This window comes from Colius striatus, chromosome 12 (assembly GCF_028858725.1).
Source record: "Colius striatus isolate bColStr4 chromosome 12, bColStr4.1.hap1, whole genome shotgun sequence".
NCBI lineage: Eukaryota > Metazoa > Chordata > Aves > Coliiformes > Coliidae > Colius > Colius striatus.
The window spans coordinates 7511550-7527625 of record NC_084770.1 but is presented as its reverse complement, the minus strand read 5'-3'; the positions used below and the strand labels follow the sequence as shown (position 1 = coordinate 7527625).

The following is a 16076-nucleotide window of genomic DNA, read 5'->3' as shown; positions in this document are numbered from 1 at the left end:
GGCTGATATGTACCCTGGAAGCCAAGGTTTGATTAAGAAGTGAACCAAGTGTCTCAAATTTCAGCCTAGATCTTTAAGCCTTAGCCCATCATTCTTTCTGGTAAAAGTTATTAAAACCTGCAACTGAGATAAGAAATACATTTGGTCTCATTTTCTTACCGTGCCATCTGGCTGATGTATAATCCAACAAATAACACTTGCATTGAAGAATTCCTGAAGGTTCCCTAACACAGCTGTTCCCACATGTTAATTGCTTTAAGGTGATTTTTATTCTGTCTTCAGATTCTTACCATCAAAATTATATGAAGTGCGTAATGAAACTGAACTGGAAAGTCGCACAAAAAGCGTTACACAAAACAAGAATGATCATGTTTATGTGTCCATTAAAATTCTTCAACTCAGAGCCATATGTTGAGTTTCCTGTACAATCTTGCTCAAATTCTAACATGCATTACCTTTCATTTTAAGAACATAAACATGAGCAATGTTTGTGTCCAGGCTATAATTTATGAAGGTCTTGAATATTAAGCTCCAATTACCTGAGTCACATTCTCTTGCTCTCCTAATGAACCTCTTATAAACAAGGGACCTGATTTTCTTCTCATTTGCACTGATATAAATGAGGAAAAATTCCTTGCATGCTGAAATCAACAAAGTAATTTGATTGTAGAGACAGTGTTACAATAGGGTATGCCTATTGTGTGTACATAAGGCAGGGATGAAATTAAGCCAACCCTTGCTTTCTGTCATGATTAGAATACCAACCTCACATCGGTAGCACTGGACATGGAAGTCACGATCCAGGGCGACAATGCGTACAGTCTCCTCTTGTCCTGGGGCCGGCATGATGGGCTCCTTACACACTGAACATCTCGGGGCAAATTTCCTGAAGAAAGAAGAGATGATCCCAGTCACTCTCAAAACTCAGAATGAAAGTTTTTGTAAGCTGCACCAGCATGACAGAAACGTGTGCATTTGTATAAACAGTCACACACAAATGTATGCTCTTCTCCCCAATACTGAGTGATAGGACAAGAGGAAACCACCTCAAGTTGCACGAGGGAAGGTTTAGACTGGATATTAGGAAAAGCTTTTCAACTGAGGTTGTTAAGACACTGGCACGGGCTGCCCAGGGAGATGGTGGAGTCCCCATCCCTGGAGATACTGCAAAGCCATGTAGTTGAAGTGCTGAGGGACATGGGTTAGTGATGGGCTTGGCAGTGTCAGGAGAGTGGTTGGACTTGATGATCTTAAAAGTTGTTTCCAACCAAAATGATTCTATGATATGTCACGATTTATAACTCTGCACAGCTGCCTCCTTGGAAAGACAACAGGAAGGAGCACATCAGTTTTACAGTGCATTTTCAGGCTTGCAACATATTAAATGCAGACTGTTTGGAGAGAACTTCAAGAATATCTGTCAGGCAGTAAAGCATATTCTGCTTGTACTCATTAACAACTAAAGTTCCTGTTGAATGACCTGCAGTTGTGGCACCTATGCACTGCTGCAACCCCCAACCTAGCTCTAAGAAAGTCCATGCAAATCCTAAGGTTAGAAAGATGACCAGGATCTGCTTCAAAAGCATCTCTTGAAAAAAAATACCAAACTGTTAAAATACAGACATTGAAACAAATTGGTAAAAAGTCTTAATAAAGATGGTAAAGAGATATGCTCTGCACTAAACTAATTTGTTGAGGTTTATCCCATCCAGTTGAAACTTCTGAGCCAACTTATCCACTTATGCACTTATGTACACAGGAGCACACTTCTGTCTGTGCTCACTCTCAAACAAGAAGCATCAGGGCAATTAAGACTAGCCGTGTTTTCTAGCTAAAACCAACTCTCAGTTATCCAGCAGTGGATTGCCCAGACTTCAAAGGCAACAGGTTTGGGTGCAGACACCAACTCTCTCTTCCACAACCATCCTGGTTCAGAGTTGTGCAGTGACAATCACCCACTATGTGCAGGGTCAGTTCAGGGATCAAGAAGAGCACAGACCTTCCTTTTCCCCCTTGGATTGCTCACTCTGTGCCCTTCTAGCTAATTTACATGTGTTCTGTATTACCTCTGGTTTGCTCTCCCCAGTTGCTCATGGGAAGTGTCCATCCCTGCTCCTAGGCAGGTGGAGATGCTTGAGAACATTTAGCCTATGGTGAATCATTAGTTGCTGTTTTTGGTTCCAAACCTATGGGTACCAATTCCCTGGCTGCAAATTCTGCACACACACACACAAAATAATAAATTATACCTACAGAATCTGCTGCCATGTAATAAAAGCTGAGGTCACAGGCTATGGAGCAACAGAGGGCAATGCTTATTGCAAACATCATAACGTGAGATCAAAGGCCCTTCTCTTCTGAACTGCCTAGGAAAGATTGACTCTGCCACCCAGGCTGTCACACGAACCACCTCAGAATTCACCAGCTTAGAAAAGGGAAAAGAAAAAAAATCTATCTGTACTAGGAATAAAGAAAAATATTAATTTCACTGGCAGCAGATGAAAGATGTCTGTGTAGCTGTGATCTAATGAAAAAAATGAATTAAACAGTGGCTATAGCAAGTGCTCTGAAAAATAACTTAAATGGATCATGATCTGACCAGGGCTGCAATCGCAGTTAATTATATGCTGCTTCATGCAGGCGCTTCCTCCTGCCACTGAGCTCAAACATGGTCCTTAAAAATACTCCAGCATTTCTTTGGCCAGGCCACTGTGGGTGATTCATTATGAGCCAAATATTAACTCCTAGGACCCGGAGATGACTACTGCAGATGTTAGAGGATGTGGATGTGCTACTGCAGGGCCTAAGCTCTTGGAGTAGCTAAGTGACAGTGTGAGCATCAGCTACAGTTTTGTTACCAAGAGGATGTGCCAGGCGTAGAGCACTTGACCTCCAGACCAGGAGAACATGTCATCCCTAATCAATTAAAACTGGCCAAAGTGTTGCTGAACGTGTGGTTGGCCAAAGACATTTTGAGCGTCACATTAGGTCTCATGCCATTCCCATCATTTTGCCCTCAACCTTTCACACAGTGATTTTGTGTCCTTTCCTTGGAGAGACGGCCTCCCACCTCCCACCCTCAGGGCCCTGAGGTCCACATCTAGTCACTGCAAAAAAAAAATACTTCAACACAGGAAATTCAGCTCTTGCTGCCAACCTTCCTCCTGATGAGCCCTTGACCTGTGGGGCTTGGGGAAGGAGCATTCTCAAAATTGTAAGTGGGTGTGAGGCAAACCCTTCAGGAGCCTGAGTGGTGTGTAAGCCTCCTGTGGAACCTGTGCTCAGGACCATCTTTTACCTTATACACAACTGCTGGCACAGAAAAGCAAGGCAACATAGCAGCTGCCAATTAACCCAGCCTACCTCAGCTCCAGGGAACATCCTCACGTTGGGCTGCTTCCCTTTCTGTCAAGTCAGCCTGCTTCATTGAGCTTTCAGGCCCACACACTCATGTCATGAGGCTCTAATTAAGTCTACCCCCTTTGAAATTAAGAGATAAATGGCTGAGATGTAAACTCACATTTGTCAGTATTGATTTCCTCTTTTAATCGAGGGATGTAATGTGTCTGTCTTTTCCATAGAGGGGAAACATTTGTGCTCTGATTATATCTACCTGTCTTCCCTAGATTAGTTGTGATGATGGGGGTGGTAGCTAGGCAGTGACAGAAGCTACTTGCAACTATACCTTTGAACTTACTTTAAATAGCAGTTTCACTATAAATTATTACCAGGGCTGTATTTTTAGCAGCTTCACAAAGCTAATTAGCAACTAGAAACAAAAGGAGCTGTGAGCAGCCTGTGGCCACCTAGATCCTTCTAGTTGGTAAGCAAACACCTGCAGAGTGCAACAGTATGAGACCTCTCTTAATTGCTCGGTGGAAGAAGGTGAAGATGCTGATGTGGGAGTGCAAGTATAGACAATGAGGAGAAACGTGCACATGCTGAGTGCAGGGGAAAGCAGGGTGAATGCAGAGCGTTTAAAAGGGAGGAACACAGAGGTTATCCATAAATTCAGATCTAAGCAAAATAGAGATCAAGCCGCATCGGCCCCTAAGCAATTATTCTTGCATGCCACAGTGTGCCTGCTTGGAGCAAGGCTCTGCCTTGGGAGGAGGTGTCAGAGGGTTCAGATGTTTGGACACACAGACTGAAAAAGGAAGATTTTTAGGGACAAATGAGAAAGAGGCAGTAAGCAAAGCCACTGAGAGCAGCTTAGGCCATACTTATGGAAATCCTCGATGCAGTGGATGTTCCCGCTGGCATCCACAGTGAAGGGGATGCCATCCAGGCTGCGGTGGCACATCACACAGGTGAAGCAGTGGGGATGGTAGGCCTTCCCTGTGGCTCGCAGGATCCTTTCCATGATGGGCTTTGCGCAGACGCTGCATTGCTCTAGTGTGTTCTGCAAACAAAACATAGACAACAGATGTGAGCATCATCTCAGCAGGACACGTACGAAGGTCAGTCGGGTTGCAGGCTGCTGCTGGGCTACTTGGAAGCTTTAGATATTTTCTTTTCATTTCTTCTAGATAAGTGCAGTACAGTCGACAAAGAGTGGTAACAGCACAGGGCCTGGGTCAAGCCTTTAGTGTAGTGTGAGAACACAAACCAGAGCCTTCTCTCAGCAGCTCTGATACACGATCAGAGACGGCCCTACAGGTGGGTGTATCTGAGACATTGCAGGTTCTGTAGACAAGAGCATGCAAAGGAGTTTTGCAGCCTGTACTGCTGGGGTTTTGCCTCCCAACTGCCCAGACTGAATGACCTTTTGCAGCTGAGTTGATTAGAGACAACCTCTGAAACACCTCAGTGCAAAGCTGAAACGTAAGCTCCTGGGGCTATACAGAGACCCTCTAACTGCTATGCCAGTACAGCTCCCAAAAAGAATCTTTATCTGCCTTGTAAGAAAATCTTGTTCTTTCTCTCCCGCCATGGAGATTGCTGTTGAGTCTAAGGAGAGAACAAAGCAGTGTCTGCGATGAAAGCATCACAAGAAAAGGAGTTCAGGATGACTTAAACTGTTCTTTTATCTGTGGCCCACAATGTTTGAGATAATGACAGTGAAATGCCAGTGCTAAGGTCATGATCCTTGCTTCATAGGATTTACATACTGGCCTACTCCTAAAGTGCTGGAGCCAAAAAAATAACCCCTCACCTTTCAAGTGAGGTCCATTGAATGATTCTTCTCATTTCAACCCTCACTCACTCTTACAGCTAATTATAGAAACACCAAGATAATTTCACTTCAGATGGTTGTCTGTGAGCCACAGCAGCCCTTCTGACACATGCCATGAATGGAGGGTGCAACCCACATAGATGCCAACGATAAATCTGTGGCAATGACTTGGGTCATTTCATTGGACTTCAGGAAAGCAAACTTCTCCCATCACTCTTGTTTCATGCATCTGGAGTTATCAAATGTTATCAACCACTGTTTGAATCTTGGATGAGATAAAAAGTCTGATTATAACAGAGAAAATTGAGAGGGAAAGACAGAAAGGAAAAACGTAATGGGACAGGAATATAAAAAGATTCTGGAAGGCAGATCATGTTGACAAACACAGGAAGGCTAAAGTTATTCTGCTTCCTCATGCAACAGATTCCCAGGGAAAGTAGTGCTTTAACTGACCACATTGTTATTGCTTCTCTGAGCCAATATTCTCAGGGGCAAGATCCAGCCCTCACATGTGTAGCCAAAATGTACTGTCAGGAGACAAATCACCCAGAGACTCAGAGAGGTTACTTCTACACTCACATATTTGCTATCAGACATTATCTCTGGGCTGCAAATCACTGGTAAGATACAAACATAGAAATACACAGGTTCATATCAGAAGATCAGAAGGGTTGTTTATGGAAAGGTCAATATGAAAAGTCCCAAATTTCAACCCACATGAGAACTGCCTCACACATTTGTAAAGAGCACAGAAAGAGTAATGTTGGTTTCAGACTGCATTTTGCTTTATGCCTTGTATTAATGAGCAGGAAAGAATTATTGCTGGCCTTTCTGTCTGGTTGCTGTCACCATCATCATCATTATAACAGTAGCTGGTATGCCAGAAAAAGCAAGGTCAATAATTTTCTCCTTGGCAAAACAACCTGGCAAATTCATCGTTTTGCTTTGCATAAGCAGATCACATCATCTCAGTCTGCGTCCACACTGTTCTCTGTTCTGCCAGGGAAGGAATGCAGCATACCTGCAGATACCAATGGAAGGTTGTGCCACTCAGAAGGCATTTGCTGGGACACCTTCTGAATATGTGCAAGTACACAGCATCTGCTTCACTAAGTCACTGCTTGCTTCATTTCCAACAGTTACCAACAACAAAGGCCACAGCATGAGAAAAGGGCAAGCAAAACACAGCAGTTCCTCAGGATATGCTTCTTGCCTCCAGCAGTTTCTGGCTTAGGGACTTCCTGAGCCAGAGCCTGAGTTTCTCCATACTTATCCCCAAGTAGACTTTTTTTCCCATGAACTTTCCTGATCACTTTCTGAATTCTGATAAACTCTGAGCACCCGCAACACGCCTGGGAGTTTCCCAGCTTACCTACACGTTGTGGGCTGATCTGTGAAGCAGTTCCTCATGTCTGCTACTGCAGCCTAGGTAACAGCAGCCCAGATAGCAATGCTGAGCACAGCCTACCTGGGACTGTGAACAGAAACCCACAGCTGCAATCAACCCTGTGAAGAGATTTAACACCGAACAGCATGGCCTGGAAATGCTCTCTCATCATGGGTCTGATACAACTCCTACTCAGACGTTTCAGTTCCACAGAGCTTAAGGCTACGTGGGATCATTTGTCTGACATCTTGTGTTAATGGTGGCTTTGGTGGGAGTTTTGCAATGACCAGGACAAGCAGGTAGCCATGCTTCTGGATTATACCTTCAGGAAACACACATCTTCTGCTCCCAAATCTCAGCTCAGTCACACTGACATTCTCACAGCTGAGACAGACAAGTGTTTTAAATTAACCAACTCCTGATTAAGTCTTATACACAACCTGAAAATCAGACCTGAGAAATTTATTCTTTTCATCCTTCCAAGTCTGTGCCAGTGAGGAAAAACAAAGTCATTAGTTTCAGACTCCAGCTCACTCCCTGTCTGGGAGTGTATTTGCTTAAGCCTCTTTCCTTGCTAGAACCCTGGCTCAGACCCTTCTCTTCAAGGTGTTACCAGAAGATGCCAAAGGGAAAGCTTCCTTGATTCACACCCATTTGACATAAAGTTGCTGTAGGGCAGGATTTTGCCTGTGGAGCTAACAGGGTTTCCTTTGATTCTCTAATCAAGTTATCCCACATGCCTAAGTGTTGCCCCAGCAGCTAACAACCTGCACAAAGGTATTTCTGCACATTATGGGAATAGGATCCCTGTAGGATTAGAAGTTTGGCTTCTTGATTTTGCTCTCTTTCACAGTTTAGCTAACTCTCCTAGCACCTCCTGGAGCTTTCAGACCTCCAGAAAGCCAAACAAGATGAAGGAAAAAACCTAACAGCCCTGTTTTTCCTCTTCTCTCCCAAGTTGCCATTACCAGCCCTCTCTGTGATCAACAGGTATAGCTCAGTGCATCTGATGCGCTACACAGAGTGTCAAAGCAAGGCACAGAGAAGAAAGCTAAGAACCAGCTAGGAAACATCAGACCTACAGGCTGTTATAAAATTCATGTCACGAGAGTTTGGACCACAAATCCAGCATGAACTGAGGGGAAAGCTGACCATCCTTGTCCCATATTTTTGGCTAAGAGGCAGGGAGTGCCCTTCTTTTTTAGAGACACCTGTGTCTCCAAATCCAACTGATATTTGAGTTTGAACAGATGGAAAAGGAACCAATTCTAAATGGATTGTTGGCCCAATGTTAAAGGCTGAGTCTGAGTCCACATCTCTTGGGGCCATAACTGCTTATCCATAGCAAAGAAAAAGAATCTCACCTGAGGAGAATAACACGCCCTATATATCAGTAAGAAAAATAACTCCAAGCAAAGATACACCAAAACACAAGCAAAGAACTGAAATGACTAGGACATCAAGCATCAGTTTGCAAGTAAAACCAAAGAGATTTAAACATGTACAGCACAATGAACAGCAAAGTGGGAACATGCTGCTTGGGAACAAATATCTGATAGCAAGTGATGGGAAATGTTTGAGGGCCTCCCTATAGCAATACTTAGCCCTTCAGAAACCACAGAAAGCCACAGGGAGTTGCTCTGCAGATGTTAGGTTTAAACACAGGACACAAAGTGAAAATCCAAACTGATGGGAAATACTTCTGGGTGCAAAAGCCATTGAAGACCAGAAGTGGGAAGTGTTTGAATAACCTCCTGAAAACTTCACATCCCAGATGGAAAGCTGGCAAATGACTTTGGAGTGCAGAGCTGCAGGGACAGCCTGTGGGCTGCAGCTCATTTTGCTTCCCTAATGCTGTAGATTATAATCCTTCATAAGCAAATCTTGGGTGACAGCAGTAACTCACAATACCGTGCAGGACAAGAACCCTCCCACCACATCCTAGCAATGAATGCAGAAGAGAAGCCGCACAGAGATCAGACATTGCTGCTTCTGTATTGGCGACTCATCCAGTGCTCTAATGAACATAAAAAATCTCTCCTGCCCTCTGAACAAGAGGCCAAGGGGAGCTCGCACACATGGACACAAATGTGGTATGGCTAATTCTGCTGGGACAGAGGAGGGAAGCTGCTGGAATAAATGACATTGGCAGGTCATGCACAGGGACATGAACTCCCTTTCTGCGAGCACTGCAGAAGAAACACATTTTTTGGAGCGGCCATGCAGAGGGGATGGTATTAACTGCAGGAATCAAAAGTGAGTGTTGTGCTAAAAACAGGCACACAGTCAACTACTGTAGTTGAACTGTAACTTAGTAAAGTGCGGTAAGTGAATTGCTTTAAATCTTGTGACTCCATTCTTCATTTCCTCAGACTGCAAGGAGAGTAGAGCAGGAGACATTTTCCCCATTCTGGGATAATTTTTGAGGCTTGAAAATGTTTCCATACTTAAGTGAAGACAGAACACTTTAATCTGAAGAAGTCTGGCGAATTTAAAAACCCCAAATTAGATCAGGTCAATTGAAACACTGCACTTCAAATAATTTCAAATGGTTTCATTTAGGTTTGGGGTCTGCAAATATGTAGTTGGATTATAAATTAAATCTAAAGCAGACATTGGTGGAGGAGTTAGGTGTCAAGATGTAATTTCAACACTTTCAAAACCTTTTCTTTGGCATTATTTCTACAAAAGGAAAATCTAAGACCTGATGTCCACTCTCCTCAATCCCCAGCCATGCCCACTTGCTGTCTCCATAGATGGGTAAATCTTGGCAAATAAAACATTCAATTCACTAATGGACAGCATGAAATTCCTTCCTCCATATTTGAGAGGAGAATTCTGGCACATGTGAGTTAATCCTTCTCACTTAGCAAGACCAGCTGGACACATTATTAACACGAGGTGACATTCCCCATCCTGATGCTCTCAGAGACTTAGGTCCAGTAAGGAAGAGCCCTGCAGAAGCATCTTGGCCAGTTTCCTGATGTTCAGTCTATATTGCTGTAGTGTGTTGAGGCAAAAGATGTGTCCCCTGACAGCCCAAAATATCCTGGCAAAACCCCTTAATATGGACACAGTTGTAAGCCATGAGGGTGCTCTTTAGCTGGTATAACTTGTTTTGCGGGAAAAGGGAGGACACTGGAATAAGCTACATTGGCAACCCTGCAACATTACCAGTCTGATGTGGGTTTGAGCTGGGCATACAGCTACCAGCTGCACAGGGTAGACTCAGGCTCTGGAGGTTGCTGTATTCAGTGGCTTTCAAATAGTTCTTGCATTCGGCTCAGTTTTTAGTGGCTTTCCCAGCACAGTAGCAATAGTGTGGCTGGCACGCTTCCCCTCTGCTGGAATTTGCTTTTCTTGTCAGGGAAACCAAATTCAGCTCTGTGTTTTTGGACTAGGAGTAGCTATAGGTGAATCTGTCAGAAAGTCTTCTCAGTATACAGAGTGAAAGAGTCCCTTCCCCTTGTCCTGTAACTATAGCTAAGCTTCGTAGCAAAGGTGACAATGACATGTAATGGAGTCCACAAATGCTCTCTAACATAAAGGCCATGATGAAAATGGAACAGGGCTTGAAAAATGCTTCACAAATGACATGCAGATGTCAAAATATACTCTACAGTGAGAGGAGGAATGAGCTCCATTTGCACCTTCCTAAGCTAGCTGTCTTATCAAGTCAAGGCTAAGGGATGGTTTGGCATTGTCTGAGCACACCAAAGGCTGGAGAAGAAAGGCTGCTGGATCTGGCTGGCACATGAGCTGGCCATGCTACCTGGAGAAAGGTATGTATTTTTAATGGCTTATAGTTTTTACATTTGGAACAGCACAGGCAAGGACAGGGTGACTTCTCTGTTGCTCAGTGACAGTTTAGATAAGAGCCATGTCTGTCTCCAGTACCACCAAGTTGAGAGTGATGAAGGAACATCAGGTTAAATGATCTGCTCTGCATTAGGCTCAATGTGCAACCACAATCACGCTGACTCCTTCCAGCTCAAAATCCACAAGAAGCCTGCTGTTGGAAATTACTTAACTACTTTCTGGCACTCAAAGCTACTCATCTTCTGTACATTCCTTGCTCTGACAACACAGAGATCTTTGTCACTTTAAACAGCAATGCTTACGAATGTAACAAACGAGGATTCATTCTCTAAACTGGTGGGCTGGAAGATAAAATGCCTCAATTTTACTTCTGGCTTTTCAACCAAGTAACTGTCAGAGGTAAAGCACTCCCATCATCTGTGCATGGGTTGGTCTGTCAGTAAAACGGCTGTAGAAGCTGCATATTCCATCGAGAAACTAGATGCTGTTTAGGTTCAATAAATCCTTGTTAAGTAGTTTGTGTGCCCAAACAGTTACTTGATGGAAACTGAGGTATTTTTTAACAGCAAAACCCACACTTTAAAAATCTGCAATGACTGCAAACACTTCAAAAGTCAAACAGATCTGACTTTGGAAGGCACAGTACTGGGGAATGGCAGCTGAGCTGTTACTCACGGTACTCCAATGTGGCTACAGCAATTTGCAGCAGTATTTTAATATTAAGGAAATGCTTTTAACTTAGTTGATTTCAAACAAGCATGAAGAAAAAGCAGTCTCTGCTTATGTAAACTTTTCAACAATGACAATTATAGTTGCATGCAATACTACAGTAAGCCAAGCAAAGGAAATCATCCTTAGCAACTACTGTGTAAAAGGACATTGTTGTATATACATCTTGGTAATCAGCTCCTTTTCCTTCAGTCATTTTCATTCTAGTGAAACTGCATTTCCTCCTCACATCTTGTTTACTGCTTCCAGAAATGGGGAGCTGCACATTCCGCACAGAACCGAAACAGTGTGTTGTGCATATTGGTGAGTTACAGCTCATGCTTGCTACTAGCGCTGCCGACCACACCACATGCCAGGTATGAACCCCAGTATAACCACATGAAGTCAGTCTCTACACCAGGACCATATCTGGTCCAGGGAACACTCAGCTGCTAAGCCAGGGCAGGCTTACAGAGTGCTGGAGAGATGAGCATCTGTAAAGCACAGTAGCACCAGCAGAGCACAGGAGATGAGCCCGCCTTGGCAGGGAGGGATGATCTGATAAGACAGTTTCCATGTCCGATTTCTTCACTCCAAGGAGATCCTGAGCTCACGACCAGACCTTTGGCCCTTGTTCCAAACTGTTACATAATATAACGCTTGGCACAAGACACTGATTTTCAAAGACTTCTAACTTGAAGGAAATCCCTCAAAATCCCTCCCAGAATGCCAAAGATAAACAGTTTGTTCAAGGCTTCTGCAGCTCAGGCGAACTGGCACAGAGCTACTGCTGAAATCCCTGGACCCTGTTGCACAACGGCAGCCATGCCTCAGAAGATTAGTGTTGCTTCACACCACTGGGGTTGCTACCTAGAGATAAATCACCCGCTGGCTTTGCCGACTGCAGAAAGATGGGTTCGAGGATTTGTTAGGGCACTGGAGTGAATGTTGGGAGCTTTAAAAACAATCATATTCTATTAGCTTTGCTCCTGCGGGACAGGGGAGAATACATCATAGGTTTTCCTATCCTGTGCTTTTACCTATTATTAACACCCACACATCAAGTGAGAGTACCTACAAGCTGTAATCGTAACTCAGGGCTCTGAGGTGCAAAGTGCTCTGGGGGATAAAGCAAAGCTGTTTCCTATGCCCGAGTGCTTCCAGTCTTTGTGCTACAGACTGGCCTTGTAATGCTGACTGGCCTTACGTATTCTCACCATTAAATCCCCCTGTTCCCTCAAAACACCATGTGCCCGACCTTGTGTGCTACCCTGGGAGTTCTGGCTAAATAAAGACCGAAGGATCTGTCCTCTTGTGATGACTTTCTGCACAGGCAGCAGAATTACCCACAGCTGGGAGATGTGGCAAACAGTGAACAGATAGACTATGCTCCTTGTTTAGACACAATTGCAGACAACACAGGGATTTCAAGCTTAATTAGCAACGCCAAGGAAATTGTTAGAGAGGCATTTCAAACCGCTCCTAGTTTAAACTGATTAGAACTTTGTGAAAACAAAACAAAATTGTGTAGCAAATTGTTAAGCTAAAATCCAGTCAAACTGAACCGCATCAAAGGAACTGCAAAGAAATGACTATCAGCAAGAAGTGGGCTTTTTCTTTTCTTTTGGTAGAGAATTTAATTTCATAGCCTTTAATAAACCTGATGCTCCAATTCAAGCTTGCCACTCTGGCAAAGAGCTTAACCAAAATAACACTGGAATGCATAGCTGGAAGACCAAAGAGACTATAAACTGGTCAAATCTGGGCAGAATACAAGAAAAAAATAATCCAAAATTCCATTTAATCTTCCTGTTTTAGAATTTTGATGTAACTGACCATTGACATGGAAATGTTATCTTGACCTTAACTGCTAAAGCTGACTTATGGAGGAAAAAATGACTGACTCTGTGACATCTCAGTGGTTATTTATAGTTCCTCTCACCCTCCTCTTGGTATTGTTACATTAGAAATGAATTCTTGCCTGCCATACTTTTCCTGAAGGACTGTCTGAGCAGTGCAAGGATTTGTGAAACCAAAAAAACCCCAAGAAAACGGCATCTCGTTGATTAACATGGAAATCAAATTTAATCTGGAAACTCTGTCAGTAAACTAGCATTCAGCAAAGCTGAGCTCTTCTTTTTGTTACAGATTGAATGTCATCAGCCTTTTAACTACAACCTGTTTAAAGCTGACATTTCATGCTTCCTGTGCTCTCCATTTCCTGGAGAAAACAAGGGAAACAATAGGGCTACTACTCGAGAGTCTGGGTACTTCTAGAATTTGTTTAAAAAGAAAAAAAAAGCAGAATCCTTCTCTTTCACTCCTTGACAATAAAAACCCATCATCTAAGCCACAAGGAAAGGCACATAACCCATTTTCCCCTAGTTATTTTAAGCTGCAGATAGAGCCGCATCTAAGTTGCTTCTGATAGCTACCAAATATTTCAGCTGAATATCAGTTCAACAGCTCCCCTTCCCATGTAAATTGCTCAAGCAAAGAGAACATAAAACTTCTCCTGAATCTCTTGTACAAGTCACAAAAAGGAGTCGTGTTTTCTAGCGGCAGGGGCAGAGCACTGGAAACACAGTGTGCTTGGCTTCTGTCCTTGGGTTCACCAGTGATTCCAAAAGTTTGATTTCATTATTTTCCACTTCTGTGCTCCACATTATCTGTGGAGTGGGTTTAGCAAACTGTTGAGAGGCTTGTGATGCTTTGCAAGAAGTCATGTCTCTCTTATAAACACCCAAGTTGGCACCTAGAACTACCAAGAAATAAACAACAACCCAAACTGAACCAAACCAAAACAGAAGCAAGAAGGTAATGAGATTTTGCACAGAATTTCACGGAGCTTTCACTGAAACACCTTTTGAGTCCAAGATAATAATTTTTTCAGTGTATACGTGCAAGTTGTGAAATACAGGTCATGGCAACAGTTCAGCATAAAAATAGCTGCTTTTAATAGATAACATAATCCAGTATGAAGCTTGGAAAAACACCCTAAAACTCTCACAAGCACTTGGATGCTGCTGCTACCAGAACTGACAGTGAGAATACGATTCTCCCAAATCCCTGATGTGTTTCTTAAAGAGTTGCCAAATGCATTTAAGTCCCTGATGTGAGGAGAATGTGTTGGAGCCTTTAGGGCAACGGAAGACTTAAGAGTGCCTGGAATATGAGGGCTGAAAACTTTGTGGGTGCTCTGAGAGCCTTCCAAAAAGAGGGGAAAAAGTGGTTTCTTATTTCCTGAAGAAACCATCCTGAATGAAATGCATATTTTAAAGACTTTGGAAGAATACTGGTCAGGGACTACAGCAACCGGCACTGGCCACTGTCAAGAACCACAGAAAGCAGGATTTATTGAGTCAATGTAAGGCAAGGGCTGTGTTCCTATGCTCTTTCCTCTCTACACCAATATCAAGATTTTTTTAGGGGGGGCAGGATTTCTTCAGAGGCTTGAACTGAGCTATCCCCTGGAGTGACATCCATTCTTCTATCTGGAGTCAGATTCTAATTGGAAATAAATGCAGGCTGTTCAGAAAGTCCAGGGACAAACACGTCACCTCCCAGGTACCGGCATTATTTTTAGATGCAATGACATTCCTGTTCTTTTAATTTAGATGACCTGGATGTTTGCTTCAGTTCCTGGTCTGGAGAAGCAAGTTTAAGCCACCTGCTGAGATAAGTGACAAAGAAGGAAGGGATATAAAAAGGGAAAGTGGAGACAGCTCTGTAAGAAGAATTCAAACAAGGCACGGCACAGAGAAAAAGAACTTCCTGAAGAAATCAAGTAAGATTTGAGAAAAGTGACAATTCTTAAGCTTTCTAGCTGGAGATTGATGTTCCACTCTGAGAATCCATCCATCATCTTCCTTCCTTCCTCCACTATGAGATGATCTGATCCACAGAGAGACAGAGATAGAGAAGATGATTTACATCAGCTCCTCTGCCACCTCCAGCCCACCTCTGAGGGCGCTTCTGCTAGAATTCAGCTCAGTGTAGAGCCGAGACAAAAAGGATGACACATTATTCCTTCTAACCTTACAAACTGATATCTGCACTATAGATCAGATTCTTCCTGGAATGATGTGTGAGAAATAAACCAGAAGCTTTGAGCTACTTTTCTGTTCAAGACACTGTGGCGGGACTATTGAGCAGATTCCTTGCAACACAATTGCCTGCCTAGCTGATCTAACCTCTTGGCACTGTTCTTTTGCTCTCAATCTAGAAAAATTAAAGCTCCTTGTGAAAAAAAACCAAAGTTTTCTTATGTTGGACAGACACGTAGACTTGGCTATGGAGATCTTGGATGGCAAAACTGTTGGAATGCAAACAAAAATGTCTTAGGCTCAGAGTTGCCATCAAGAGTACACGGGCATGTCTGAGTAGGTGGTAATTCTCTAGTGTCAGCAAGGTTAGTCAAGGATGTTCAGAGCACAGAATTCGTACTCTGAAGTAATTTCTTTCCCTTTCATCACCACAAGAAATTTTGGATTAATTTGGAATATGAAGGACACTGGTCTGAGCTGTCAGGAAGGTTTATGTCAGAGAAGAACAGACTGAAAAATCAAGCTGACAGTTGACATTTCTTTACCAGGTCTTTTACATCACTTGAGGAGGCTGCCCTGGATGTTATTTAAAGTAGAAAAGCATAGTAGCTGAACACTGTGCTAGTCAATTGTCAGCCCCTAATATATACTAACCAGGTGACTCCTGAGCTGGTGAAAGCAACACCAAAAGCTCTCAGGCAAACATTACATCTTAAAAAAGAAACAACACTTGAGAAAGAAAGTGGTAAAACCCAAATGTGAATGGAGCTTTTGAAAAGGAGATTCACTTGGACACAGACAGCAGTATCACAGACTCCACAGTCTTGTGACGGCACTAGAGCATCAACAAGCAAAGCAAAGAAGCAACAGAGGAGAAACAAACTTGTCCAACCTCACTGTTTTCCTAGTGACAGTTACATAAGAAATGCACATTTATATA

At 43.1% G+C, this 16076-nt stretch overlaps 1 protein-coding gene across 5 annotated transcripts in view; it reads right to left on the bottom strand.

The window, feature by feature from the left end:
* Nucleotides 1-16076, bottom strand: part of LPP (LIM domain containing preferred translocation partner in lipoma) — a 347202-nt gene that overhangs the window by 15706 nt on the left and 315420 nt on the right. For all 5 annotated transcript variants that reach the window (XM_062005358.1, XM_062005357.1, XM_062005356.1 and 2 more), the window contains 2 exons: nucleotides 4224-4402; nucleotides 766-886 (listed from right to left, as the gene is read on the bottom strand). In XM_062005358.1, coding sequence (XP_061861342.1) covers nucleotides 766-886; nucleotides 4224-4402 — 300 coding nt within the window. The remainder of the gene's footprint in view (nucleotides 1-765; nucleotides 887-4223; nucleotides 4403-16076) is intronic.